The following is a 19421-nucleotide window of genomic DNA, read 5'->3' on the forward strand; positions in this document are numbered from 1 at the left end:
GCCATAATTTCCCCTTCTCACCCTTGCAAAAGAAAAAAACCCCTTTTCCGCTGTATTTATAATTTAGTGCCATTTCGGGAAATGTCCAGAGCATGTTATGGGTGAAAGTGAGGCGGAAAAATGGTGAGAAAATGTCACACATTCACGACAGTGAGAAATATCTGTGAGATGGGTATAAATGAATGGACGGGTAAATGATCAGAAAGAGCTCCGGTAGATGTATGTCATATTTTCCTTCTCCTCCTGTTCGATGGACACATTTTGGATGTGGTGGAGCTGGAAGGGGGTGCGCATGTCCCTTTCCGGAGGAGAAATTCCCCCCAAACTTTGGCCATGTCTTCATGAATGTATTAAAAGCAAATTTGAGCACATGAAGCTTATGTGAATTGCTATTAATTATGATAGTCATAATAGTTACGGGCTTGACTAATGAATAATGAATGATTTTTTTGTGATTTTTCTAGCGTTTTGGGATTAATTGACGAAGAGAGCTTGAATTTGCTTTGGAAGCTCGCGTATTTCTGCCAAAGCAACAAATCATCGTGTGTGCTTTGAGTTCGACTCTGTGCAGGAGAATTTCCACTCCATTTTCCTCCCCTTCGGCACAGACGGGTGAAATTCTAGTCGGTGGTGGAAGCAAGAGCAAGTGCAATCAGTCGCAGTTGAACCTTCGGTTGGGTTACATCACCATCGGGAGCCAATAGGAGGGACTTGTGTCTCCTCTAGAGGACCCCCTTTTCTCACAGTGTATTTATATAACACTCTCTTGTGCCAGTCTCGAAAGGTTTTTCTGTGAATAATTTTCCATCCGGTGCTGTTGTTCTTTCACCCAATTGTGGACACTCTAGTTGGCACCGTAGTTTTTGAGAAATTGTGCGGCTCCAACTGCCGAGACACCATTGCGGCAGCGTATTGAATTGTGCAGTGCCCGGAAGAAATTGGTGGAACATCAAATTGAGGTCAAATTGAACGAATCAACCGACCGGCTTCTCATCGAACTTTATGTAATATTTTCACCTTGAACACATTTTTATTATTCAGCCCCATTCATACCTTGTCTCCCACTTCAAATCCGCTCCGGCAGTTCCTCGTGTGTCTCCTGTTGTGGTGTATCGTCCTGCGGCACAATATGAAGTTTTCTCATATGGCGAAGGAGAGATCCTTTTATGTACGGCACCTCATTCCTCCTGCAAATCGTGCGAAATGCTCCTCTTTTCGACTTTTCTTTCCTATCTGTTTATTTTTCCTCCGCTTCAAAGTGCTTTCTGTGAACACAAAACACTTCACTGGGTGTTGTTCTGTTTAAACATTTTCGTGTACATGTACATATATTGCCCAGGGAAGCAGCCCTTTTCTCCACTGTCGCCTCTGCAGATGTTTCTTCCTTTTCCCGAGCTTCGCATCCTTTGCCTCATATTCCTTCATCCTGTTTTTTTGCTTTGCTCTGCTTTCATCACTCTGTGTGTTGGCAATTTAATCTGACTCTTCGTCATACTAATACTTGTCTATTCAGACGCCAAGTTCTTCGTCGCCGTCGTTCCTTGATGCCCCCACTCCATCCGCTTCCCGGCAAATATAGCAATTTTGCTGCCGGCTCATTTCTTTCTCATTCCTTCTGCCATCGAGGACTGTGTGACGCTTATGTATTCAATTCTGTGAAATCCTGATATGGGATTCTCAATGCTCGGGCTCCGTGCGAGCGAGAGTTGGGGCGGGAGAAAGTGGGAGTCTTGTTGTTCAACATCTGTCCGCATATGCCAGACTGCGGCATTTCCCATTAGACAGGAAGAGAGCCTCAGCGAGCGAAAAGTGCTTATCAAATGACTAACGATATGAGGAGAGATTGCACAGGAAGTGTGCAAAAAATATAGAGGGTACCTCCGGTAAATAGCTTTCCGTCGGTTTGGGGGCGCACACGGACGGGTTCCTCGTGATGGGAGCGTATCAAGAGCCAGGCTAAGAGATGCGAAAATTTTCTATTCATTTTCCTCCCTTCCCAACCACTCAACCACCCCCTCCATCTAATACATCGTGTAATATGTATGTGTGTGTTTGTAGTACATAAAATGAATGTACCTAGCTTATGTACGTCGAAGCGAGCTATCATCATAATCTTACTCATCTTCTACTTCCTTCAACTCCAGCACGTCTCTTGGAAAATTGCTGTAAATTTGTATTTTTTTTCCACCCTATCTATATACATATTTCCTCCTCCTTGGCGCTCATCTGAGTCGGATACGAAACACCTCCAATTCTTAAATTCACTTGTGAGAGAAGTCCTGTTCCAATTGATTTTCATTCGCGTGATTTTGTAGCGATGCTCAAAGGTAGAGTTCATTTGGGGGACCTTTTAAATAAATACCAAATGTGAGCATTTAGTGACTGAACATACAACATGGTCAAGTTGAAATGGTTTGTTGATCAATGAGTGCACACATAAAATGCCCAACTGGCCAAGGGGTTGAACCAGACACTGAATACAAACGTATTATGTATTAATTACACAAAGCTCAGCCCTGATTGACGTCTCGTGTCTATCACTGTCTTGCTCGCTTATTAAAATATGAGGTTTCATAGAAATGAAAACATTAGAAACTTCAAATCGATACTCCAATGTTACATTTAGAGCGTGTAAAGTACATTCTGGTGAATAATTCCAGAAGGATATAATTTAATAGAGGTGTTTTGTGGCTCGGAGAATTAACTGCTATGATATATAATTTCTACACGAGAAAATTCACACAAAATAATTCATTGGGGTTTGTACGGAGGTACAAAAGCCTTTGAATCTGGTTCACTGGCGGTTCGTTGTGCTGAGTAAATGCATTACTCCATTTGGTGTTATGAGGTAAGTTTATCACTTTATGAGATGAGAACATTGTGCGTCAGATAAGTTAGTCAATTAGGACGCTACCCAATAATTGTATCCATTCTGCAATAAAGATTGCCATCAAGATTGAAATTTAAAGCAGTCTTGTGAAAGCATATTATGCTCATAAATAGAGCTCTTCTGCGGCATATAAGCTTGACTTGTTTCTTTACAAAAAAAAATGGAGAAGAGTCAGGAAATTGAATTTCTGTAGCCTTAATAAAATGCCAAGTGAAATGCTGAAGCAAATATTTCCTAACGTATAAAGCCTTATCTTATATCGAGGAGAGCTCGGAGAACCGCACTTTCAATTTGTCAAGCAATAGGCGCATCCCAAACTTTATCACTCTCGATGTACGGCGAGTGTGTGTTAAAAGATTAATTGAATTGGATACGCTTTGACTGTCGGGTTGTTTCACAGCAATCAATATGAATTGCCAAAACCACGAGAGCGTTTGAAGCTCCAAATTTGAGAATTTATCGTTCGGGGAGGGAAAAAAAGCAGACTGTGTGTCGACAAATAGTGGCGCGGATGAGGAGAATGCTCTGCTACATATATTCGATGTGAATTAAAATTATTTATTTTAAATGCTCGTCCGGCGTAGAAAATGGAGTGCAAATAAATTGGCCGGAGTGTGTACAGAAATTATATGAATAAACCTCCCCAACAATAATTGGGATTATGCAGCCACGAGCTTTTCGTGCGGTCTCACTCCTCATCCGCCGCCGCCGCTGTCGTCTGCCAGTGCCATGGAAATCTCTATAAACCATATATAGTTATGCAAATATAATTTCAAAATTTCATAAATGGGGTTCGCGTATTTCTGCAAATCCGAATTCCTCCCCCGAAAAGCGTGAGGTTGACGCGTGTGGTGAATGGCATTGAGATGGTAACAAGTCTCTGTGTTGTAAGAGTTTCTCGCCCAGTGATTTTATTGTAATGCAGAGAGTTGGAAAATTTAAACCACAATCTGACGCGTCACATGAATATTTAATTAAGACACATTCTTCTTTTGTGCACAATGAGTGGGAATTATTCAGGCTCTTATTCCTTCAGCAATTCCCAGCGTCAGTGACTAATAAATGAGGACAAAAGAGACACATAGAATTTCATTTACATTCATTCATGGGCCCACGAACGCACTTACTTCAGGTGTTGGCTTTGCGCTTCACCCAAAATGTTTGCACGTCCATTATGACAATGAGTTGCACCATCGCAATGGTGGAAACTCTGTAAGACTCACTAATCGGATTTTCGCGCTGCCGTTGTCTTATAATTGGGTTGTTAAGTTGAAACCACCAGGCATTTTTCATACGAGCAATAATAATAGTCGAAATGCATTAAAATATCGAGAGAGGACATTATTGAAAATAAATCTTTTTCAAGCAGAACTAGAAATATGAAGAAAAAAACTATTTTCTTGCTAAACAACAAGGAAGACGGAAAAGTTCCGATTGTTCGTTCCGTCATAAAAGTAAATAGCTTTTTCGTTTGTACAAGAAATTTAAACTTTTGCCACGCCAGAAAATATAATGAAACTTTCTCCAATTTGCCATTCCTTTGCCACACTACAAGACTCTTTCCCAGTTCCACACAATATTTCCCACGGCTTGAGTGAGGGCGGAGGTTCTTCAGGATCATTAGCGTATCTCGATGCAATTTTCCAGCAATTGCCCCTGTTTCTGCCAACCCATCTATTTGTTAATTTGGAGAAGTGCGCTTTTTTCTGTGCACCGCCTCGCCCTAGTAATTTTTGATTGGGAAGGAATAATGGCTCCATTCATTTGTGCTGTCTGAGCGTCCTGTGCATGCTGGGGAAAGGGAGATATTTGAAAATTTCAAATTCCATCCGTGTAGCAGAGTATTTTCATTTTGCATTTAATAATGCTCGCTTTAGTCGTTCCAACTATAAATTTCCTCTGTATGCATTTCCAGGCCGCCTCATGCTCGCTTGGCCGTGTTGCAAGCTCATATCATCTGGATGAATATGGGACTTGTACATGGGATCTCTGTTTGCCCAGAGATTACTTGGGTGACGGTGCGAGTTCACACTGAAATTTCATTACCCTCGGGATTATACACTTGCTCTCCCTTTTACAGCAACCCCTTCCACGTCGCCCCCACATTATCGTCCCGATGAATATGTAATTCTATGTATGTCGCAAGGACAAAACTGAACTTCTGCTTATCAAATGCCCTGCGACTAGTCACCAAACCAGTCGTATTTGAACTGGAAAGACAAAGTCCCACCACCCCCGCATTACGTTACATAATTCAAAGTTAAAACAACTTTCTCGCATGAATCGTTTTTCACTTTCACACAACACACCTCAATTTTTTACCCCTTCACTTTCCCACTTCTCTCACTTGTGTACCATAGTCAACTTTCTGCACAGACATGAATCACGAAGCGATACTTTTCTCACCCACCGAAGGAACCTTCCAGGGTGGCCCACCCTCAAATCTCTCCTCATTCAAAACATTTAACACGAAGAACTCGGTGATTTCCTGAAAGGATACACCTGGAAACTGCTGCTAAGTGTTTATGCTCTCTCTCGGCATCCGCCTCTCGTCATTCGACGAGGCATTATGTTAAAATATTAATCATTTAATGGGGTGTACTTTCCAGATCGTCATCAATTAGAAATCCTCTTCCAGCAATTAAATCTGCTAGAGTGCGAAATTGCGTTTAATTGTCGGCCCGCTTGTTTATGGCCACCAGTGAAAAGTGTCACGACACTTGGGTGAAATGTAATTAATTTATACCTGGAATTTCGATAAGGAAAATATTCAGTCAGACACGATAAAAATGCACTTTCGCGCATTTCCGGCCGATGAAACAAAAGTTTCATCAGTGGAAATTGAATTAATTTGAATTTTACACCATCGATCTATGAATAGCAGCGAAAATTAAATATACGGTTTAATTTGAGAGATTTTTTGTGCGCAACCAAATTCCCATTTGCATAGTTATACTCGTCTTCGGTGAATGAATACCTGATCCCTCCGCAGATTGCAGGAGGAATTTAAATTCGTGATAAGTTAATTCCATTATCTACATATCGCAGGGAAAATTCTGATGCAGAAAGGAAACAAATTGAATTACAATTGAGGGAATTATAGAATTGATGTCTATTCTGGTGAAACATAAATCTACACTTATGTACATTAACAAAGTCACGAGGGAGCCTTTGCCATTCAGAGATCCCTCAAAGCTACTTTTTGACTCCAACCGCGAGGGGCTAAAGTAAATCGAAATCAGATTTATGTGCATACTTAAGCAGGAGACCGCATAAAATATCGCACACGATATAAATTTTAAAATACACTAGTCGAGAGAGGGATGAGAGCCTCCGGGCAGGGGTTGTGGCATCCACTCGTGCTTAAGCATTTATGCAAAGTGATCGATAGCAGACACAAAGACGCTTTTTGTCCTCATTTTGAGCCCAGAGAAGAGTCCTCGTGACACTGGATGAGGTGAATTTTTTTCTGTACGCACTCGGAATATGCCAAACCCATCTAATATGAGTCTACCCACGTCGAGAATGTCGTCTTAATATTAAATTCCCTCCCGCCCACGACATTTTAATAGGAAAATATTCATGTGAATTTTGAGGGGTTGCCAAGAGAGGTATTTACATATTAATACATTGGGGGTTTTGTGAAGTTCCCCAGTTTGATAAGACTTTATTATTGATAATGTTGTGATTTCTTAACTGAGTTTCTTGAGATGCGATGTGCTATCATTTGTGATATTTTCTCCCTTTTGTGTCTGCCACACAATTCGTGTGGCGGAAGGAGTTTTAAGGAGGCATTCCAATAATGTGCGTGTACAGGTGGAGGGAAATTGAGATGAATTGCGAGAATTTGAATATTCTAGTCATATCTTCAGTCTGTTGCACACATTTCAAGGAATGAAATCCCAAATAATGATTGCCAAAAGGGGAACGGCGCCTTGGGATCGAGTGGCGTCGTCCCGGTAATAAATTCAATTTGATTCCCCATTGCGTATCTCATTGCTGACTCACACCATTCCCTTTCTTTCCCCACAGTGGAAGTCATCCCGAAAAGTGTGTTTTTTTTCCGAAAGCAAAGTGCCTATATAGCAGGTGCGTGGAGTTTTCTTGATGAATGAAAATTGAATGGCTGGAAAAATTGAATCCACTTCTGGCGTCACATTGACTGGAAGGGGTTTGGTTTCGTGTGTGGCTCTCCGCCACCCCCTTTTGTTTGGGCTAGACAAAGAGGATTGCATTATTCCATTTTGCCAAAGGTATACCTTTTTTCTGGGCACACAAAGTACACAATTCACCCCCATTGACACTCACCACTCTCGAAAGTCACGAGGCCGCTGAGAGAGGCAGTTTTCCATGTCATTCGCTTGGGAAAAATCACGAGCTCACGAGAAAGTGTTGTTCAATTTATCTTTTCATGCGATGCCACACACGCCTTTTCATTCCTCCCAAGAGGTGGGCGAGAGAGATGAATGAAAGTGTCCTCGTCTTTGGGAAAAGACCAAATGTGTATTGCTGGTGTGCACGGAATGGCGGGAAAGTTTATTATTGAGAGGTACAAGAGTGGAAAATGCATTTTTAATTGTTTTTATTGCTGCAGAGAAATAAAAACACGTACATCGTCAACTCTGGTGGGAAATTTTCACTCCACAACTTTCCGCTTTCTCTCTCGCTCTCTGGGGCATTTTTAGAAAATGAGAGATATTCGTGCAAAGTGTTTCTCATTTTTTGTGCATGAGTCATTCTCACTAATTAATATGTATTCCTGTTTTCCCAGCACTTTAGTTTGTGAAATTTCCACACTTTCCACATGCGATCACACGGACTATAGATTTCCCTGTTTCATACTCGGGGAAATGCAATGAAAGCTCACATCGGGAAAGTTTTGATGACTGGCAAGAGGTGCTTAGAAATCCCCAAACAGCATCCGAATCCAATAAGTTCACTTTAATATTTAGAGTTGTTGCTCCATTTTCGCATCACATCGCTAATGCGAATTGTTAGGCAAGCGCATGAGTGTGAGTGGAATTTCCCATGGAAAAGAGAGATTTCGAGTGGAGGCATGATGAGAAAATCAGTGTTAGAGCTTAAGCATAAAGAATAAGTTTTTATAACAACGCTTTGGGATTTGTATCCTGGCAGACATTACCACAGTCTAGACATAGTTCACGGCTGCTTCTATTCCGCCCACCCAACTCTTTCCCCGGCGATGCCTTTCCGCTTCCTACCCGATAAAATAGATAGAATATATCTCTGGGTGAGTGGAAGAGAGGATAAAATTTTGCTTCCCCACACCACGAAACAGTGGCTGAGGGAGAAAATCCCATAATATTGCTTTTACATGTACTATTTTGCGGTGTGTATCTTTTGGCTCTCTTTATTTTTTTCGCACAGGAAAAAGGGGAGCCTTTTTATTTTCACCCCCCGCGTGAATACTTTATTGTAATGAAAAGCTGACAATCTCCACATGCACGTAGGGAATTTTAATTAAGAATTATAGAACAAGTCTAAAGTGGGAGGCAATTAGCAATTTCAAGCAGAGACAATGTTAATTTTCTCCCAGTTAACGATAAGATTACGCGCGCATTTCGCTGACGTTAATTAAAACGAACGATCCTGTTCGGATGCTGGGGACAATTAGATGTGCCAAGAATGCCCTTCACACCGGTGAGAAGCTGAGCACGGCAAAACAGCCATCAAGACAGCTAATATAAATCCCTATTGGACAAAAAATCAATTTCCGGGTATTGAACTCTGCGGGAGAGAAGCGGTAAAAACACACAAATCATCACAATTGTAGCTGAGCATTAAAATATCATAGCATATTTTGGTCAGAAATCGCTGGACATTCAGCTAAATTCACATAAAACATTCACAAATGCCGTTATGGATTTGACAGTGCATATGAAAATTTTATAAATCACTTTTGCTGGGATAAATCCCACCAAACGCACCGCTTTGTTTTGGGGGATTTTGCTCTTGTTCACATCGACCGTCTTCGCTGAATTAAAAATGTCAAATGCAAATACAATATTTTTTGTGCGGTTAAATATTTACAACTTCATAAACCACAATTACTGCATAACCAAGAATTTCTCCGCATTACCCCAAGTAAGTGCTGTTATTTACATAAATTTCCCTCGCGATATGTGAATGTGTGACTCGTTCGGAAGAATCCAATTGCGGAGAAGACTGCCTGACGAATTTGCCATGGTGAGAGGACTGTGAAGGGTTTCATAACAGTAACTATTTTGAAAGCTCATTCATTAATTTACTTTAAAAGGCACCGCTAAGATATCACATATATTCATATGAGGGTTATTATTTATGTAAGAAGCCATATTTTCCTAACTTCCAACAAAATACATGTCGAACTTTGTGTCTATTCATAATGTAATTAGAAAATCAACAGGAAAGTGTCTTGAAATGATGAAATATTATATGAAGAGCGGTATGAGGAATTCATACTTGAGCATTGCAATGCTTCTGCATTAAGTATGATGCCATTAGGATCATTTTATGCAGGAGCATAAAATATTGAGAGTGGCAGCATTACTGGCTTTAATTTTATCCACACACACACATTTTATAATAAGACACTTTAATGCAAAATTCATGGGTTTTTATGGGCGCTTTTTGGGATGCGTGAAATGTGGAAAGTACGGAAAATATAAACATGACGCGATGTGTATGTGTGCAAACTGTGTGTATAAATTAGGGAAAATTGCTAATGACATCAAAGCGTGTGAGAGAGAGAAAGCTAATTTAAAGGGAAAAAAGCAAATGCTTCTGCAAACTATAATTAATCTCGGGTCTCTAAATGTCTATTAGATGTGTTGGAGAGTAGAGCTATATGTGCTATTCTTTTAAATATATCTGCTTCGCAGCTTGATAAATTGCACCCCTTTTGCTTTGAGATGATTGAGGGCGAGAGAAGAGGAAGGATGCTTAGATGCGCAGAAGAGTGGATAATTAAAAATTAATATTTCATCCTTAAGCTCTTTCACCTCGTCTTTGATGCTAATTTAGAAATTATATTTGCAAAATGATATTACGCACATATAAGTATGAGGAGCCCGAAGAAATGCTGTGCGAATTAAAATGAATAACTTATGAGTTCGTTTACACTTGAATACACTCTCTATCTCTGAAGCCATAAAGTGAGCGTTAATTTACCGCTCAAACATCCACCCACGATCCCTTCGCCGCACAGTCGTGCCACTGGGAGGACGCACGCACAATTCTGGGGCCGTGACAGGCGGGGCGAGGGATTAAATTGTATAAATTATCCAATTATAATATCAAAACAATATACGATTCACTGGGGCTCAATCTCACCCTCAGAGTGCTCCGCAGTGATAAATTGTCAGGGTGGCAGAAGTGTTAGATGGATAATAGTATAATTTGGTATGGGTTACGGATAGCTTCACACCAAATCATCACCTTTTCTCTCCGCGCCATGCACACATAACATTCAAATACCACATGGCAAATATTCACCCTCCCCCCCCGAAAGGGCAAGAGAGGGGTTGACATTTAAATTTATTTGCGCTAAAACGCTTAGCCGTCGAAGCGGAAAAGCTTTAAAGCTCCATTAACTTCAAAAAGGGTAGTTGTTTGTGCGAAATATTAACTCCATGCCAAAGGGTTGCACGACCACTCTGCAAACACTCCATCTCCAAAGTCCAATCTGCAGCTAGTGAAATTACTGAATTTATGGCGCCCGATATCTCAAACAATGTGACCGTGCACTGCGAAATATTTCACTGAATTGCCAGAGATGATTTACCGCCAATGGCACGTGAATTGTATTTATTCCTGAGAGCACACAGTTTCGGTGGCATTTGGATTGAAAATTTCTTAAATGCCAATCCATGGCCGAGCTGGCGTGTCACTGTGAGCGTCCGGAAAGATTTCACTCGGATTCAAGACGTTCCACTATATGTAAATATCAAGTCTAAGGTTAAGAGCTTAAATCAATGGTTCTCGACACAATATGCAATTGATTACATCGAAACCACTAAACTAATTTAATTAATAGACCACAATTGAAAGCTCGTGATTAGTTGATTTATTAATTAATCAGATGCATTAAAATAACACTTCACATTACACATTTATTGGGGTTGTTGAGAGTTTGCTTTGCAAATAGGCTTTTCGCATAAAGCTTTCATAATGAGATTTCACCTGAAAGGTCAGATTGTCATTCTATTTTCACCAGTTTGATGAGTGGGAAAATTTATTTCCAATCCATGACCTTTCGATCGTGGAAGGAAATGCTTTTGAAGGCACTTTTAGGAATCGCTACCAGATAAAATCTCTCCATTCCCTGGCTTTTGTCCTTCCCAATGCGGGGTTAGAAATGACGGCTCTTTTGTCTGGCTGTGTCGAAGTGGAAAAAGGGACATATGTATGTAAATGGAATAGCGCTGGGCGATATCGGGAAAATTAAAATCCCGTCCATGTATTTGGTGTAGCTTTTATCAGATGAAAATAAATTTCCAATTATCTTGTCTATCGTTTCAGATATTAATTTCAACTCCATTTCCAATCGAACAGCACTAATGGAGGGAAAATTGGACAGCACTTTTTCATTTATGTTCCTCCTGCACTTTCTGCTCTCCACCGTGTGCGTTGTGGCGTCGAGCTACGGGGGTGGGAACAGTACAGCACCACTTATATGTGAGTTAATTACGAGTATTGTGTGGAATTAATTGTTGAGAGTGTTGTCTGGGCGAGAGGAAGATAATTTATGCGCTCTTCCCCAGCACAAACATCAACGGAATCCGTGTCGACAACTGTTCAGCAGCATCACACAACGTCCCACTACGACACCCACCAGCCGGCAGTGATAGGCGTCGGGGGAATACCGGTGTCCGGCCTCACGAGCGTGTCGCCGGCCACGACGGCGGACGGCCAGGGCTACTCCATGGCTTCCGCCGGCACGCCTTCTACAGCGTCCTCAGCCACCACCAATCAGGACTTCGGCGATGCCCAGCTTCCCGAGCAACCCGCGCTCACCGACGATCACCAGATAATGGGCTCAAGTGGGCCCAATCAGCAGGAATCGGCCGGCATCGCCAAGGCTCTGGATTGGCTGAAGGAGAAGCGAGAGCACGACTTCGGCTGGGGAAACGACACCCACATGGTCATCCTGGCGAAGGAGCTCTCCGGCGGCCGAGATCCCACGGACTCCGACAACCACGTGCAGATGATAGCCGATCTGGAGGAGCTTCTGTCCGTGAAGCAGATGGAGATCGAAATCCTCACCATGCTGAACCACCACAACTCCCTTCCGATGCCCGTGAATGCCGACAAGCTGGCGCGTTACGTGCTTGCTCTGGGATCACTGTGCAAGGACCCCAAGAGGTTCCACACTCACGATCTCGTGGCGAATCTGCTGCGCCACGAACCGGCCCAGGATCAGGAATTCGCTCTGGTGACACTGGCGGCGTGTAGCTCAGCCGCTCACGTGCGGAAGAGGCAAATCCGGCGACTGTTGGACATTGCCAGTGGCGGAACCGACCAGAGTGTTGGTGAGTCCTTGTCGGAAATAGGCACGCTAATTTCGCTCGGAGGTTGAGTGCTCATCCTTGATATTTCAGACACTGTGGCCATGGTACTTTTGGCTCTGCGCTGCATCGTCACAGACCATCGCCATCGGCACTTGCAGCACTTTGTACGACGACCAGCTCGAGGTTTGGCGAGCCTTCAAGGTCCGCGCGGCAGTTTCGGCTCGCTGCGGAGCACAGCTCTCGCCATGCAGGCTCTCCAGGACTTGGAGCCCGACCCGGCCGGCAAGTGGAGTCGCTCCGCCGCCTCCAAGTGGATCCTCGAGCGCCAGAGGTCCGACGGCGGCTGGACGGAGGAGCCGCTGCAGGATGGCCAGGATCCCAATGTGGGCGTGGGACTCACGGCGGACATTATCCTGGCGCTGGGCTGGAAGGGACTAGGCGCCGTGAGGATACTGCAGTGCGATCACGTGATCAGGGAGATGAACGGCAACGGAGAGAATGGCGAGAACGGAGAGAGCAAGATTGCTACTCTGCTGGGCGTTCCCGGAACATCAGTGGAGGAGTCTGAGGGTGAGCACTGCACCATCAATCTCTCACTTGCACCCCTTTTCTCACCCCCTATCTGTATTGATTTTGCCCCAACAGTGAAGAATGTGTCTTACACGTACACGCTGTGGGTGGGATCGAATGTGACGGATACGTTCTCCCTGTCCCTCGTCTCGTCCAAGAACACCAGCTTCTTCCGGGCCATGACCCAGGCGGCCGAGTTGGACTCACGATTCGCCTTCGAGGCCCGTGAGTGGCCAAACGGACACTATGTGCACACCCTGGCTGGCCTAAAGGAGGAACCGAGAGGGTGAGTGACGGAGATTGTGAAAATTATACATCCGCATAAGCGACTTCTGGTGAAGAATGAAGCTGAGTTTTCAACCCGGAGCTGATCAAGCAATATTTCGTTTCTCTCTGGCAAAAGCGGGCAAAGAAATTGAGAATAAAAAAAGAATGAGAGTTTAAGCATAGTTTCGCCTTGAAGGAAAATCTGAAGAAAAATCTAATTTCGTGCAAGAAGTCAATTATCATCAGTGAAATAATCACTATTTTTTCTCTTGCTCTTTTACCATTTAAAAACGATTTTGAAATAGACTTTTTTCGCAGAACGAAATTTAGTCGTTCAATTTGTATTTTTTTTCTTAAAGACATAATTTTTCTAGCTGAAAATTCGATTTTCCACTCCTTCTTCTCGGGCAAAAACCAAGAGCAAAACGCAAACGCTTCTTGGGAGTCGATAAATTGATATGTTTTAATTATGCCAGAGCCGAACGAACAATATTGCAATGCACACTCTTCGCTCCATTAGAGGCTGGCAATATGCTTTCGCCATAAATAAATTAGCTCCCAATATCACAATTTATAGTTCCAAGGGAGCAAATTTTACTGACATTCTCAGCCTGAAATGGCTGAGAAGCAATTTCTGTACACTAACGATTTTATTCAAAATATTACCCCGCAATTTATTTTATTAAATTTCACATAGACGTTAGAAGAGATATTTTGTGAAATGTTTCACCCTCAAGAATACACATTTCACGAAATATAGAGCAGACTAAAAGCTTTCGGTGCTTTTTGGCTGGCGTCCAGAAGTCCAATAGCTCATAATTCGTGTTAATTTTCCACCCCAACAGATACAACTACTGGCTACTCTATCGTCTTCCTGAACTTCCTGATCCCGCCAATCCACCTGGGAACCAGCTCATCGCGCCAGTGGGTGTCGACGAGGTAATAAATTGCATGAGTTGTGTGCACTCCAGCGTCACATTTCAATAACACTTCTCTTTTATGTCGCCATCTCTCTGCAGTTAATCGTCGAGGAGGGCGAGCATTACCTCTATTGGTATAAAAAATTATAAATTGATTCCACCCAGAGCTGGGCAGCCACTCAGTTGGACACATTCACCTCTTATTTCGCTCCTCGACAGTATTTTATCGCCTGAGTTGATTGAGTCATGGACCCACCAGAAAATGCTTAAAAAAAAAGAGTTTGAAACAAATAAGCCACAGAGAGAAACAAGCAAGAAAATTACCATTTTAACATTTTATTGATAACCACAAAAGGTATATTCGTACAAACAGAAAAGATATGCAAAGAATTGGGAAGAGAGTATTTTTGTAAAAACATTTTCCGATGTCGGAATGAACAATGTATGATCGGAATAAAAATCAATAGAACGGAGATGGGAAAAAAGTTATGTAAAACGTGTAAAACGCATGTGAATTAAAATATCCATTAATTATTAAGGTCATTTAACCTACATTAACCAACATGCATTAAAATATTGCTTTTGGTGGTTTTTCCGTTTCCCAAAAAGCTCTCTCCATCAATTTGCACAGTCGTGACACAAAAAAAGTGAACAAGATGAAAGCATGAAAAATTACTGTAGAAAATTCGAGGAAGAAAAAAAAGCAAAGTTGTATCTTTAATTAATTCGAGAGTGATTGAGGGGATGATTTTGCAGATTAAACCTAGAATTACGGCATTAGATAAAATGGGTGACAAGGGCGGCGTTTTTAGACATGAAAATGAGTGCGTTTTTTTCGCGGTTAGAGGAAATTTATTAAGGGTACAACTGAAATATGAATAAATAAAAAGTATGTGATGAAAGTAATATAAACAATAAATTACCTAAAATATTAAAGGAAAGACAACATAAATGCGTGAATGATAATAATAGGTAATTGATGACTTTAATATTATTGATTACTAAGCATAACAAGTAGAGAAAAAAAATGGAAAGATAGCTATTAAAATCTCGATGAAGGTCGATTTTCATCCTCCCACGGATGAAGATCATCTCCACCTTCGATAGTATTGTAATATCAGATTCTTGTATGTGACATTATTGAAAATGAAAATGAATATTGAAATATTACTCAATACACATATTAATGGCTTTTCCAAGTAAATTAATAATATACTAAAAGATAAAAGTAATGGATAAATAAAGGAAAGAAAAATACACCAAGTTGAACAAGACATTTTCAAAAATTATTCACCATGAGTGGAAGCAATATTACTCATACCTACCTTATCAAGAGTATTTGAATAAAAAATGAATAAAATCCCTTTCAGCGCTATCAAAAAATCATTTTTTAATCCGCCCTTTTCGATTGAATTATCGTTTCACTTTCTGCATTACAAATGAGTTGATTGAGGAACACTTCGAAAGCACACCGCGGAGGAAGATTCGGCGCTGTAGTCGCTAAGAGGGTGTCATCGTCATGAGCTGTCAGATTGCGTGTTCCAATGTTTTCTTCGCAAAGTCTCAAAAAATCATCATTTTACCGTGATGTGCTTTAATGTGTTGCTTGTTTCCCTATCCAGACGGTATCTAGGACCTCTGATACATCTGGTGAGTAAGGAAATTTTAGGTGCCTTCGAGTTTTTCACGGGATTTGCAATTTCAACATAATGTGTTTACATTGCAGTCAAGGTATTTTAGCAAGAAATCCAGCAAATTCGTTCCCCGGAAAATGGATTTAAACCTGAGAGTACGAGAAAATCCCGTTGTTACTATACTCAAGCGTGAAGAATATGCTGCCATCCTGACGGAAGACTTGGTGGATTTGCTGGATCTCTTCAAGAAATACAAATATGAGATCCGATTAGCTGGCGGTCCTGTGAGGTTAGTTTCTGCCTACGAAAAATGAGTTATATGTCTGTTTACTGAGTGTTATTCACCATTCCTAGGGATCTGCTGATGAAGAAGATACCCTCGGACATAGATCTCGCCACAACGGCCACTCCGACGCAGATGAAGGAGATGTTCACGCAGGAAGAGGTGCGAATGGTGAACGCAAATGGGGAGAAGCATGGCACAATCACTCCCCGCATCAATGACTCCTCAAACTTCGAAGTGACCACCTTGAGGATTGACGTGACCACAGATGGACGCCATGCAGAAGTGGAGTTCACGACAGACTGGCAATTGGATGCGAATCGTCGCGACCTGACGATAAATTCAATGTTTATGAGCCTTGACGATGGCACAATTTACGACTACTTCTTCGGCTTCGAGGATTTGCAGAACAGGAGGGTGGCTTTTGTGGGGAGTGCAGAGACCAGGATACAAGAGGATTACTTGAGAATATTGCGGTACTTTCGGTTTTACGGGCGGATCGCGGAGGTGGCAAATAACCACGAAGAGGACACACTGAAGGCCATAAAACAGAATGTTGCAGGTCTTGAGAGAATTAGTGGCGAGAGGATTTGGGTGGAGCTGAAGAAGATCCTCCAGGGCAGATTCACCTGTGAACTCATAAAGGTGATGCTGGAGTGTGGGATGGCGAAATTTATTGGTTTGCCAGAAGAGCCAAACATTGCGGAGTTCGAAAGGTTGTGTGAGACAAAGAAGAACTTTGATAGTTCACTCAATTCTGCCACAATTCTCTCGTCACTCCTCTGGACACCTGAAGATGCAGTGAAGTTGAATGAAAGGCTGAAATTTTCTGCTTTCGAGAGAGATCTCATCTTCTACATTATACAGAATCGTGAACAGACCAGAGATGTTGAGAAGATTGTGTAAGTTTAGCGGTGATGATATTCTTAAGTAGTTTCTCATGCTCTTTGCGCTTTATTTCGCAGGCATTTCCAGAAGATGTGTTTCCAGACTATAGGAAAACTGAGTGAGATGAGAAGTTTCGTTGAGCAATTGCTTATGTATCACAACAAGAAGGATTTGCAGCAGTTGCTTAGCCAGTGGGAAATCCCACGATTTCCTGTGAATGGAAGTGTGCTGAAAGAGCACGGATGTCCGTCGGGAAGGTCCATGGGCATTGTGATGAGTGCACTGAAAGAGATCTGGGCCAATGAGGAATTCAAGTCAACGACGGAAGATCTGCTGAAGCATTTACCGGGCATTCTGGAGAAGAGGGAAAGCAACAGGTCTCCTCCTCTAGCTCAGAAGAAACAGAGAAAAATATAGAGAGCCTTGTGATATATGAAGATGAGGAATAAACTGAATTGCCGATGGGGTAAGTTTCCAATCAATTATCTCACTTTTATCTCCTTTCGCTGGTGTCTCGGCAGAGCCATGTGGCATGATTAGTCACGATGCGTTCTCAGGGGGTGTTTAATTAATGTAATTAGGCAGATAATAGGCAGAAAAAAATACATTTTCTCCTCGGCGAATTACAAAATTCTTCACCATCTGTGCGCACCCTTGGCAGAGGGTTGCCTCATCCGGATAAATCGCCAGAGATGGGCTCTTGGCATTCACCGTGAATCCGCCCCGGTGATGACGAAAGTCTGGACATATGATGAATGTCGCTCTCGTACGCGAAGGTATTCAGTGTCTCATTCATGTTCACGATGCGTGTTTCTGGTTGCGCCAGCACGCTTCTTGTTCACTCGCCATCCCTTCGGAGAATGATTCTATTCTGTTCACTCGCACCTTCACAGTTATTGCGATCCGCTAAGCAGTTGGTTTGGCTTGTGTGTTGCTGAGCATATAGAAACATTTCATGTTTATCGGCAGAATCTCAACTCTGACAAGCGATCGATGGTTCTGGTGGCCCTTTTTTTCGGCATGTTCACGCTAATGTCTGCGGACGATCCCCTCTCTCACACATATAAATTAAAGTGCACTGGATGAAGTGCATATCGCACCTGGAACAGAGAAATAGTGACAGCTGGCCTCAAATCCCGGGGATCTCTCCCTTCGGCATCGCACCGGTTTCGATTTGAAATTGTGAAACCCTCAGCCGCGTTTTTTCCTCTCTCTCTCTCCCTGTCCCTGTTCCTGTGACCCCAGGGAACATTTAATGCTGTTTAGATTTATCGATTTTGCCTCTCCTCCTCTGCGTTCCAGGTTTTTCACCCTCGTTAGACAACGGAGAGAAATTCAGCGATCACAGAGGGAATTTCGTTGCTTGAAGTTACGCATATTTTCCCAAAACGCGTTTTCCTTCCGTGATTTTCGACGGCAGATGCAGAGAAGGAAAGGCTTAGCATAAAATATGTGTGCTCGAAGGGGCGCTTTTTGGCACACTTTTACATCCATTTGCCATTCAATGGAGCCACGTGGCTTACATTTCAGCACTGCACGCGGTCAAATTGTGGAAGAAATAATTAGAAGTGCGATTCATTATATTCTCCAGAATATCGGCATCATTATATTGTCGCCTCTTGTTGTGGTTTAAAGGGACTGCGATAGCTGCAATTGTAGAAAAGACGGGAAAAAACAGCTGAAGCACACTTCCCCTGAGTCAAGGAACTGCCAAGACATTCCCTCTTCTTCCAAGGTCACACAACTTCCACTTGTCTTACCCTGAAACTGAACCCTTCCTTAACAGGAATTCCTTTCGCAAGGTTGCTTATTCACATCATTCACGATGTCTTGCGTAACCCCTCCTTTGTTGTATTTGCTTTTCTTCGGCATTCTCCTTGCGCGCCCCTTTTCCTCGTCAGCTTCTTCTTTCACACCCGTGTGACTTTCTTCCTCTCTCTCTGTGTATGTGTCGTCTATTCATGAATTTATGGTGCAAGAAAAACAGCGATAAAGCCGGGATTTGTAAGAGACCTGCGACTTCACACTCTTCTTGTGGTGGTTGTGTTTCGCCCTTAGTAAGATGGTTTACCTGTGTTTTGAGGCAATTAATCACGGGAGATTTATATCGCGTAGATGTAGGGATTAAAGGGTGGATCTTGAGAAAGCAGAAGGATTGAGAAGGGTAGCTCTCCTTATCAATTCCCTTTGGGAGGAAACCAATTTATTGTCTTAAAGAAGATGACTTGACAAAATTCGAGGAGCTGCAGAGAAAGAAATAAATGCACAATTGTGCTTGAGACAGAAAGGGTAGGTTTTCTCCCTGGGAAAAGAGGTTTAGGAGCAATTTGCTAAAGGGTTCAAAACAGAGATTTATTCATTGGGCGTGAGTGTGCTTCATTGAGGAAAAAATATGAGCTCAGTAATCCACCTTAAATTGTGGACTTTTTCTGCTTTCCGCCCCAGGCTAAGCCGTCTTAT

General features: G+C 42.4%; 2 protein-coding genes across 2 annotated transcripts; both read left to right on the top strand.

Moving 5' to 3' along the window:
- Positions 1 to 659: 659 nt before the first annotated feature.
- Positions 660 to 15527, top strand: LOC132264973 (uncharacterized protein CG3556). Its single transcript, XM_059765329.1, has 7 exons — positions 660 to 1004; positions 11411 to 11566; positions 11653 to 12420; positions 12490 to 12969; positions 13045 to 13255; positions 14082 to 14175; positions 14256 to 15527. Exons 2-7 carry the CDS (start codon positions 11449 to 11451, stop codon positions 14304 to 14306), a joined length of 1722 nt encoding a protein of 573 aa, XP_059621312.1. The 5' UTR covers positions 660 to 1004; positions 11411 to 11448; the 3' UTR covers positions 14307 to 15527.
- A 130-nt stretch (positions 15528 to 15657) lies between these two features.
- Positions 15658 to 17452, top strand: LOC132263487 (CCA tRNA nucleotidyltransferase 1, mitochondrial). Its single transcript, XM_059763273.1, has 4 exons — positions 15658 to 15806; positions 15883 to 16079; positions 16145 to 16975; positions 17039 to 17452. Exons 1-4 carry the CDS (start codon positions 15744 to 15746, stop codon positions 17376 to 17378), a joined length of 1431 nt encoding a protein of 476 aa, XP_059619256.1. The 5' UTR covers positions 15658 to 15743; the 3' UTR covers positions 17379 to 17452.
- The last annotated feature ends 1969 nt before the right edge of the window (positions 17453 to 19421 follow it).

This window comes from Phlebotomus argentipes, unplaced genomic scaffold (assembly GCF_947086385.1).
Source record: "Phlebotomus argentipes unplaced genomic scaffold, Phlebotomus argentipes genome assembly contig_2, whole genome shotgun sequence".
Taxonomy (NCBI): domain Eukaryota; kingdom Metazoa; phylum Arthropoda; class Insecta; order Diptera; family Psychodidae; genus Phlebotomus; species Phlebotomus argentipes.

Bases quoted from the DNA above. Each gene is read 5' to 3' on its own strand.
- LOC132263487 (XM_059763273.1), top strand. From the start codon at position 15,744: ATGTGCTTTAATGTGTTGCTTGTTTCCCTATCCAGACGGTATCTAGGA. The intron at 15,807-15,882 runs GTGAGTAAGGAA...TTTACATTGCAG, and splicing joins TAGGACCTCTGATACATCTG to TCAAGGTATTTTAGCAAGAA. The intron at 16,080-16,144 runs GTTAGTTTCTGC...CACCATTCCTAG, and splicing joins TTAGCTGGCGGTCCTGTGAG to GGATCTGCTGATGAAGAAGA.
- LOC132264973 (XM_059765329.1), top strand. From the start codon at position 11,449: ATGGAGGGAAAATTGGACAGCACTTTTTCATTTATGTTCCTCCTGCAC. The intron at 13,256-14,081 runs GTGAGTGACGGA...CCACCCCAACAG, and splicing joins CTAAAGGAGGAACCGAGAGG to ATACAACTACTGGCTACTCT. The intron at 14,176-14,255 runs GTAATAAATTGC...ATCTCTCTGCAG, and splicing joins CGCCAGTGGGTGTCGACGAG to TTAATCGTCGAGGAGGGCGA.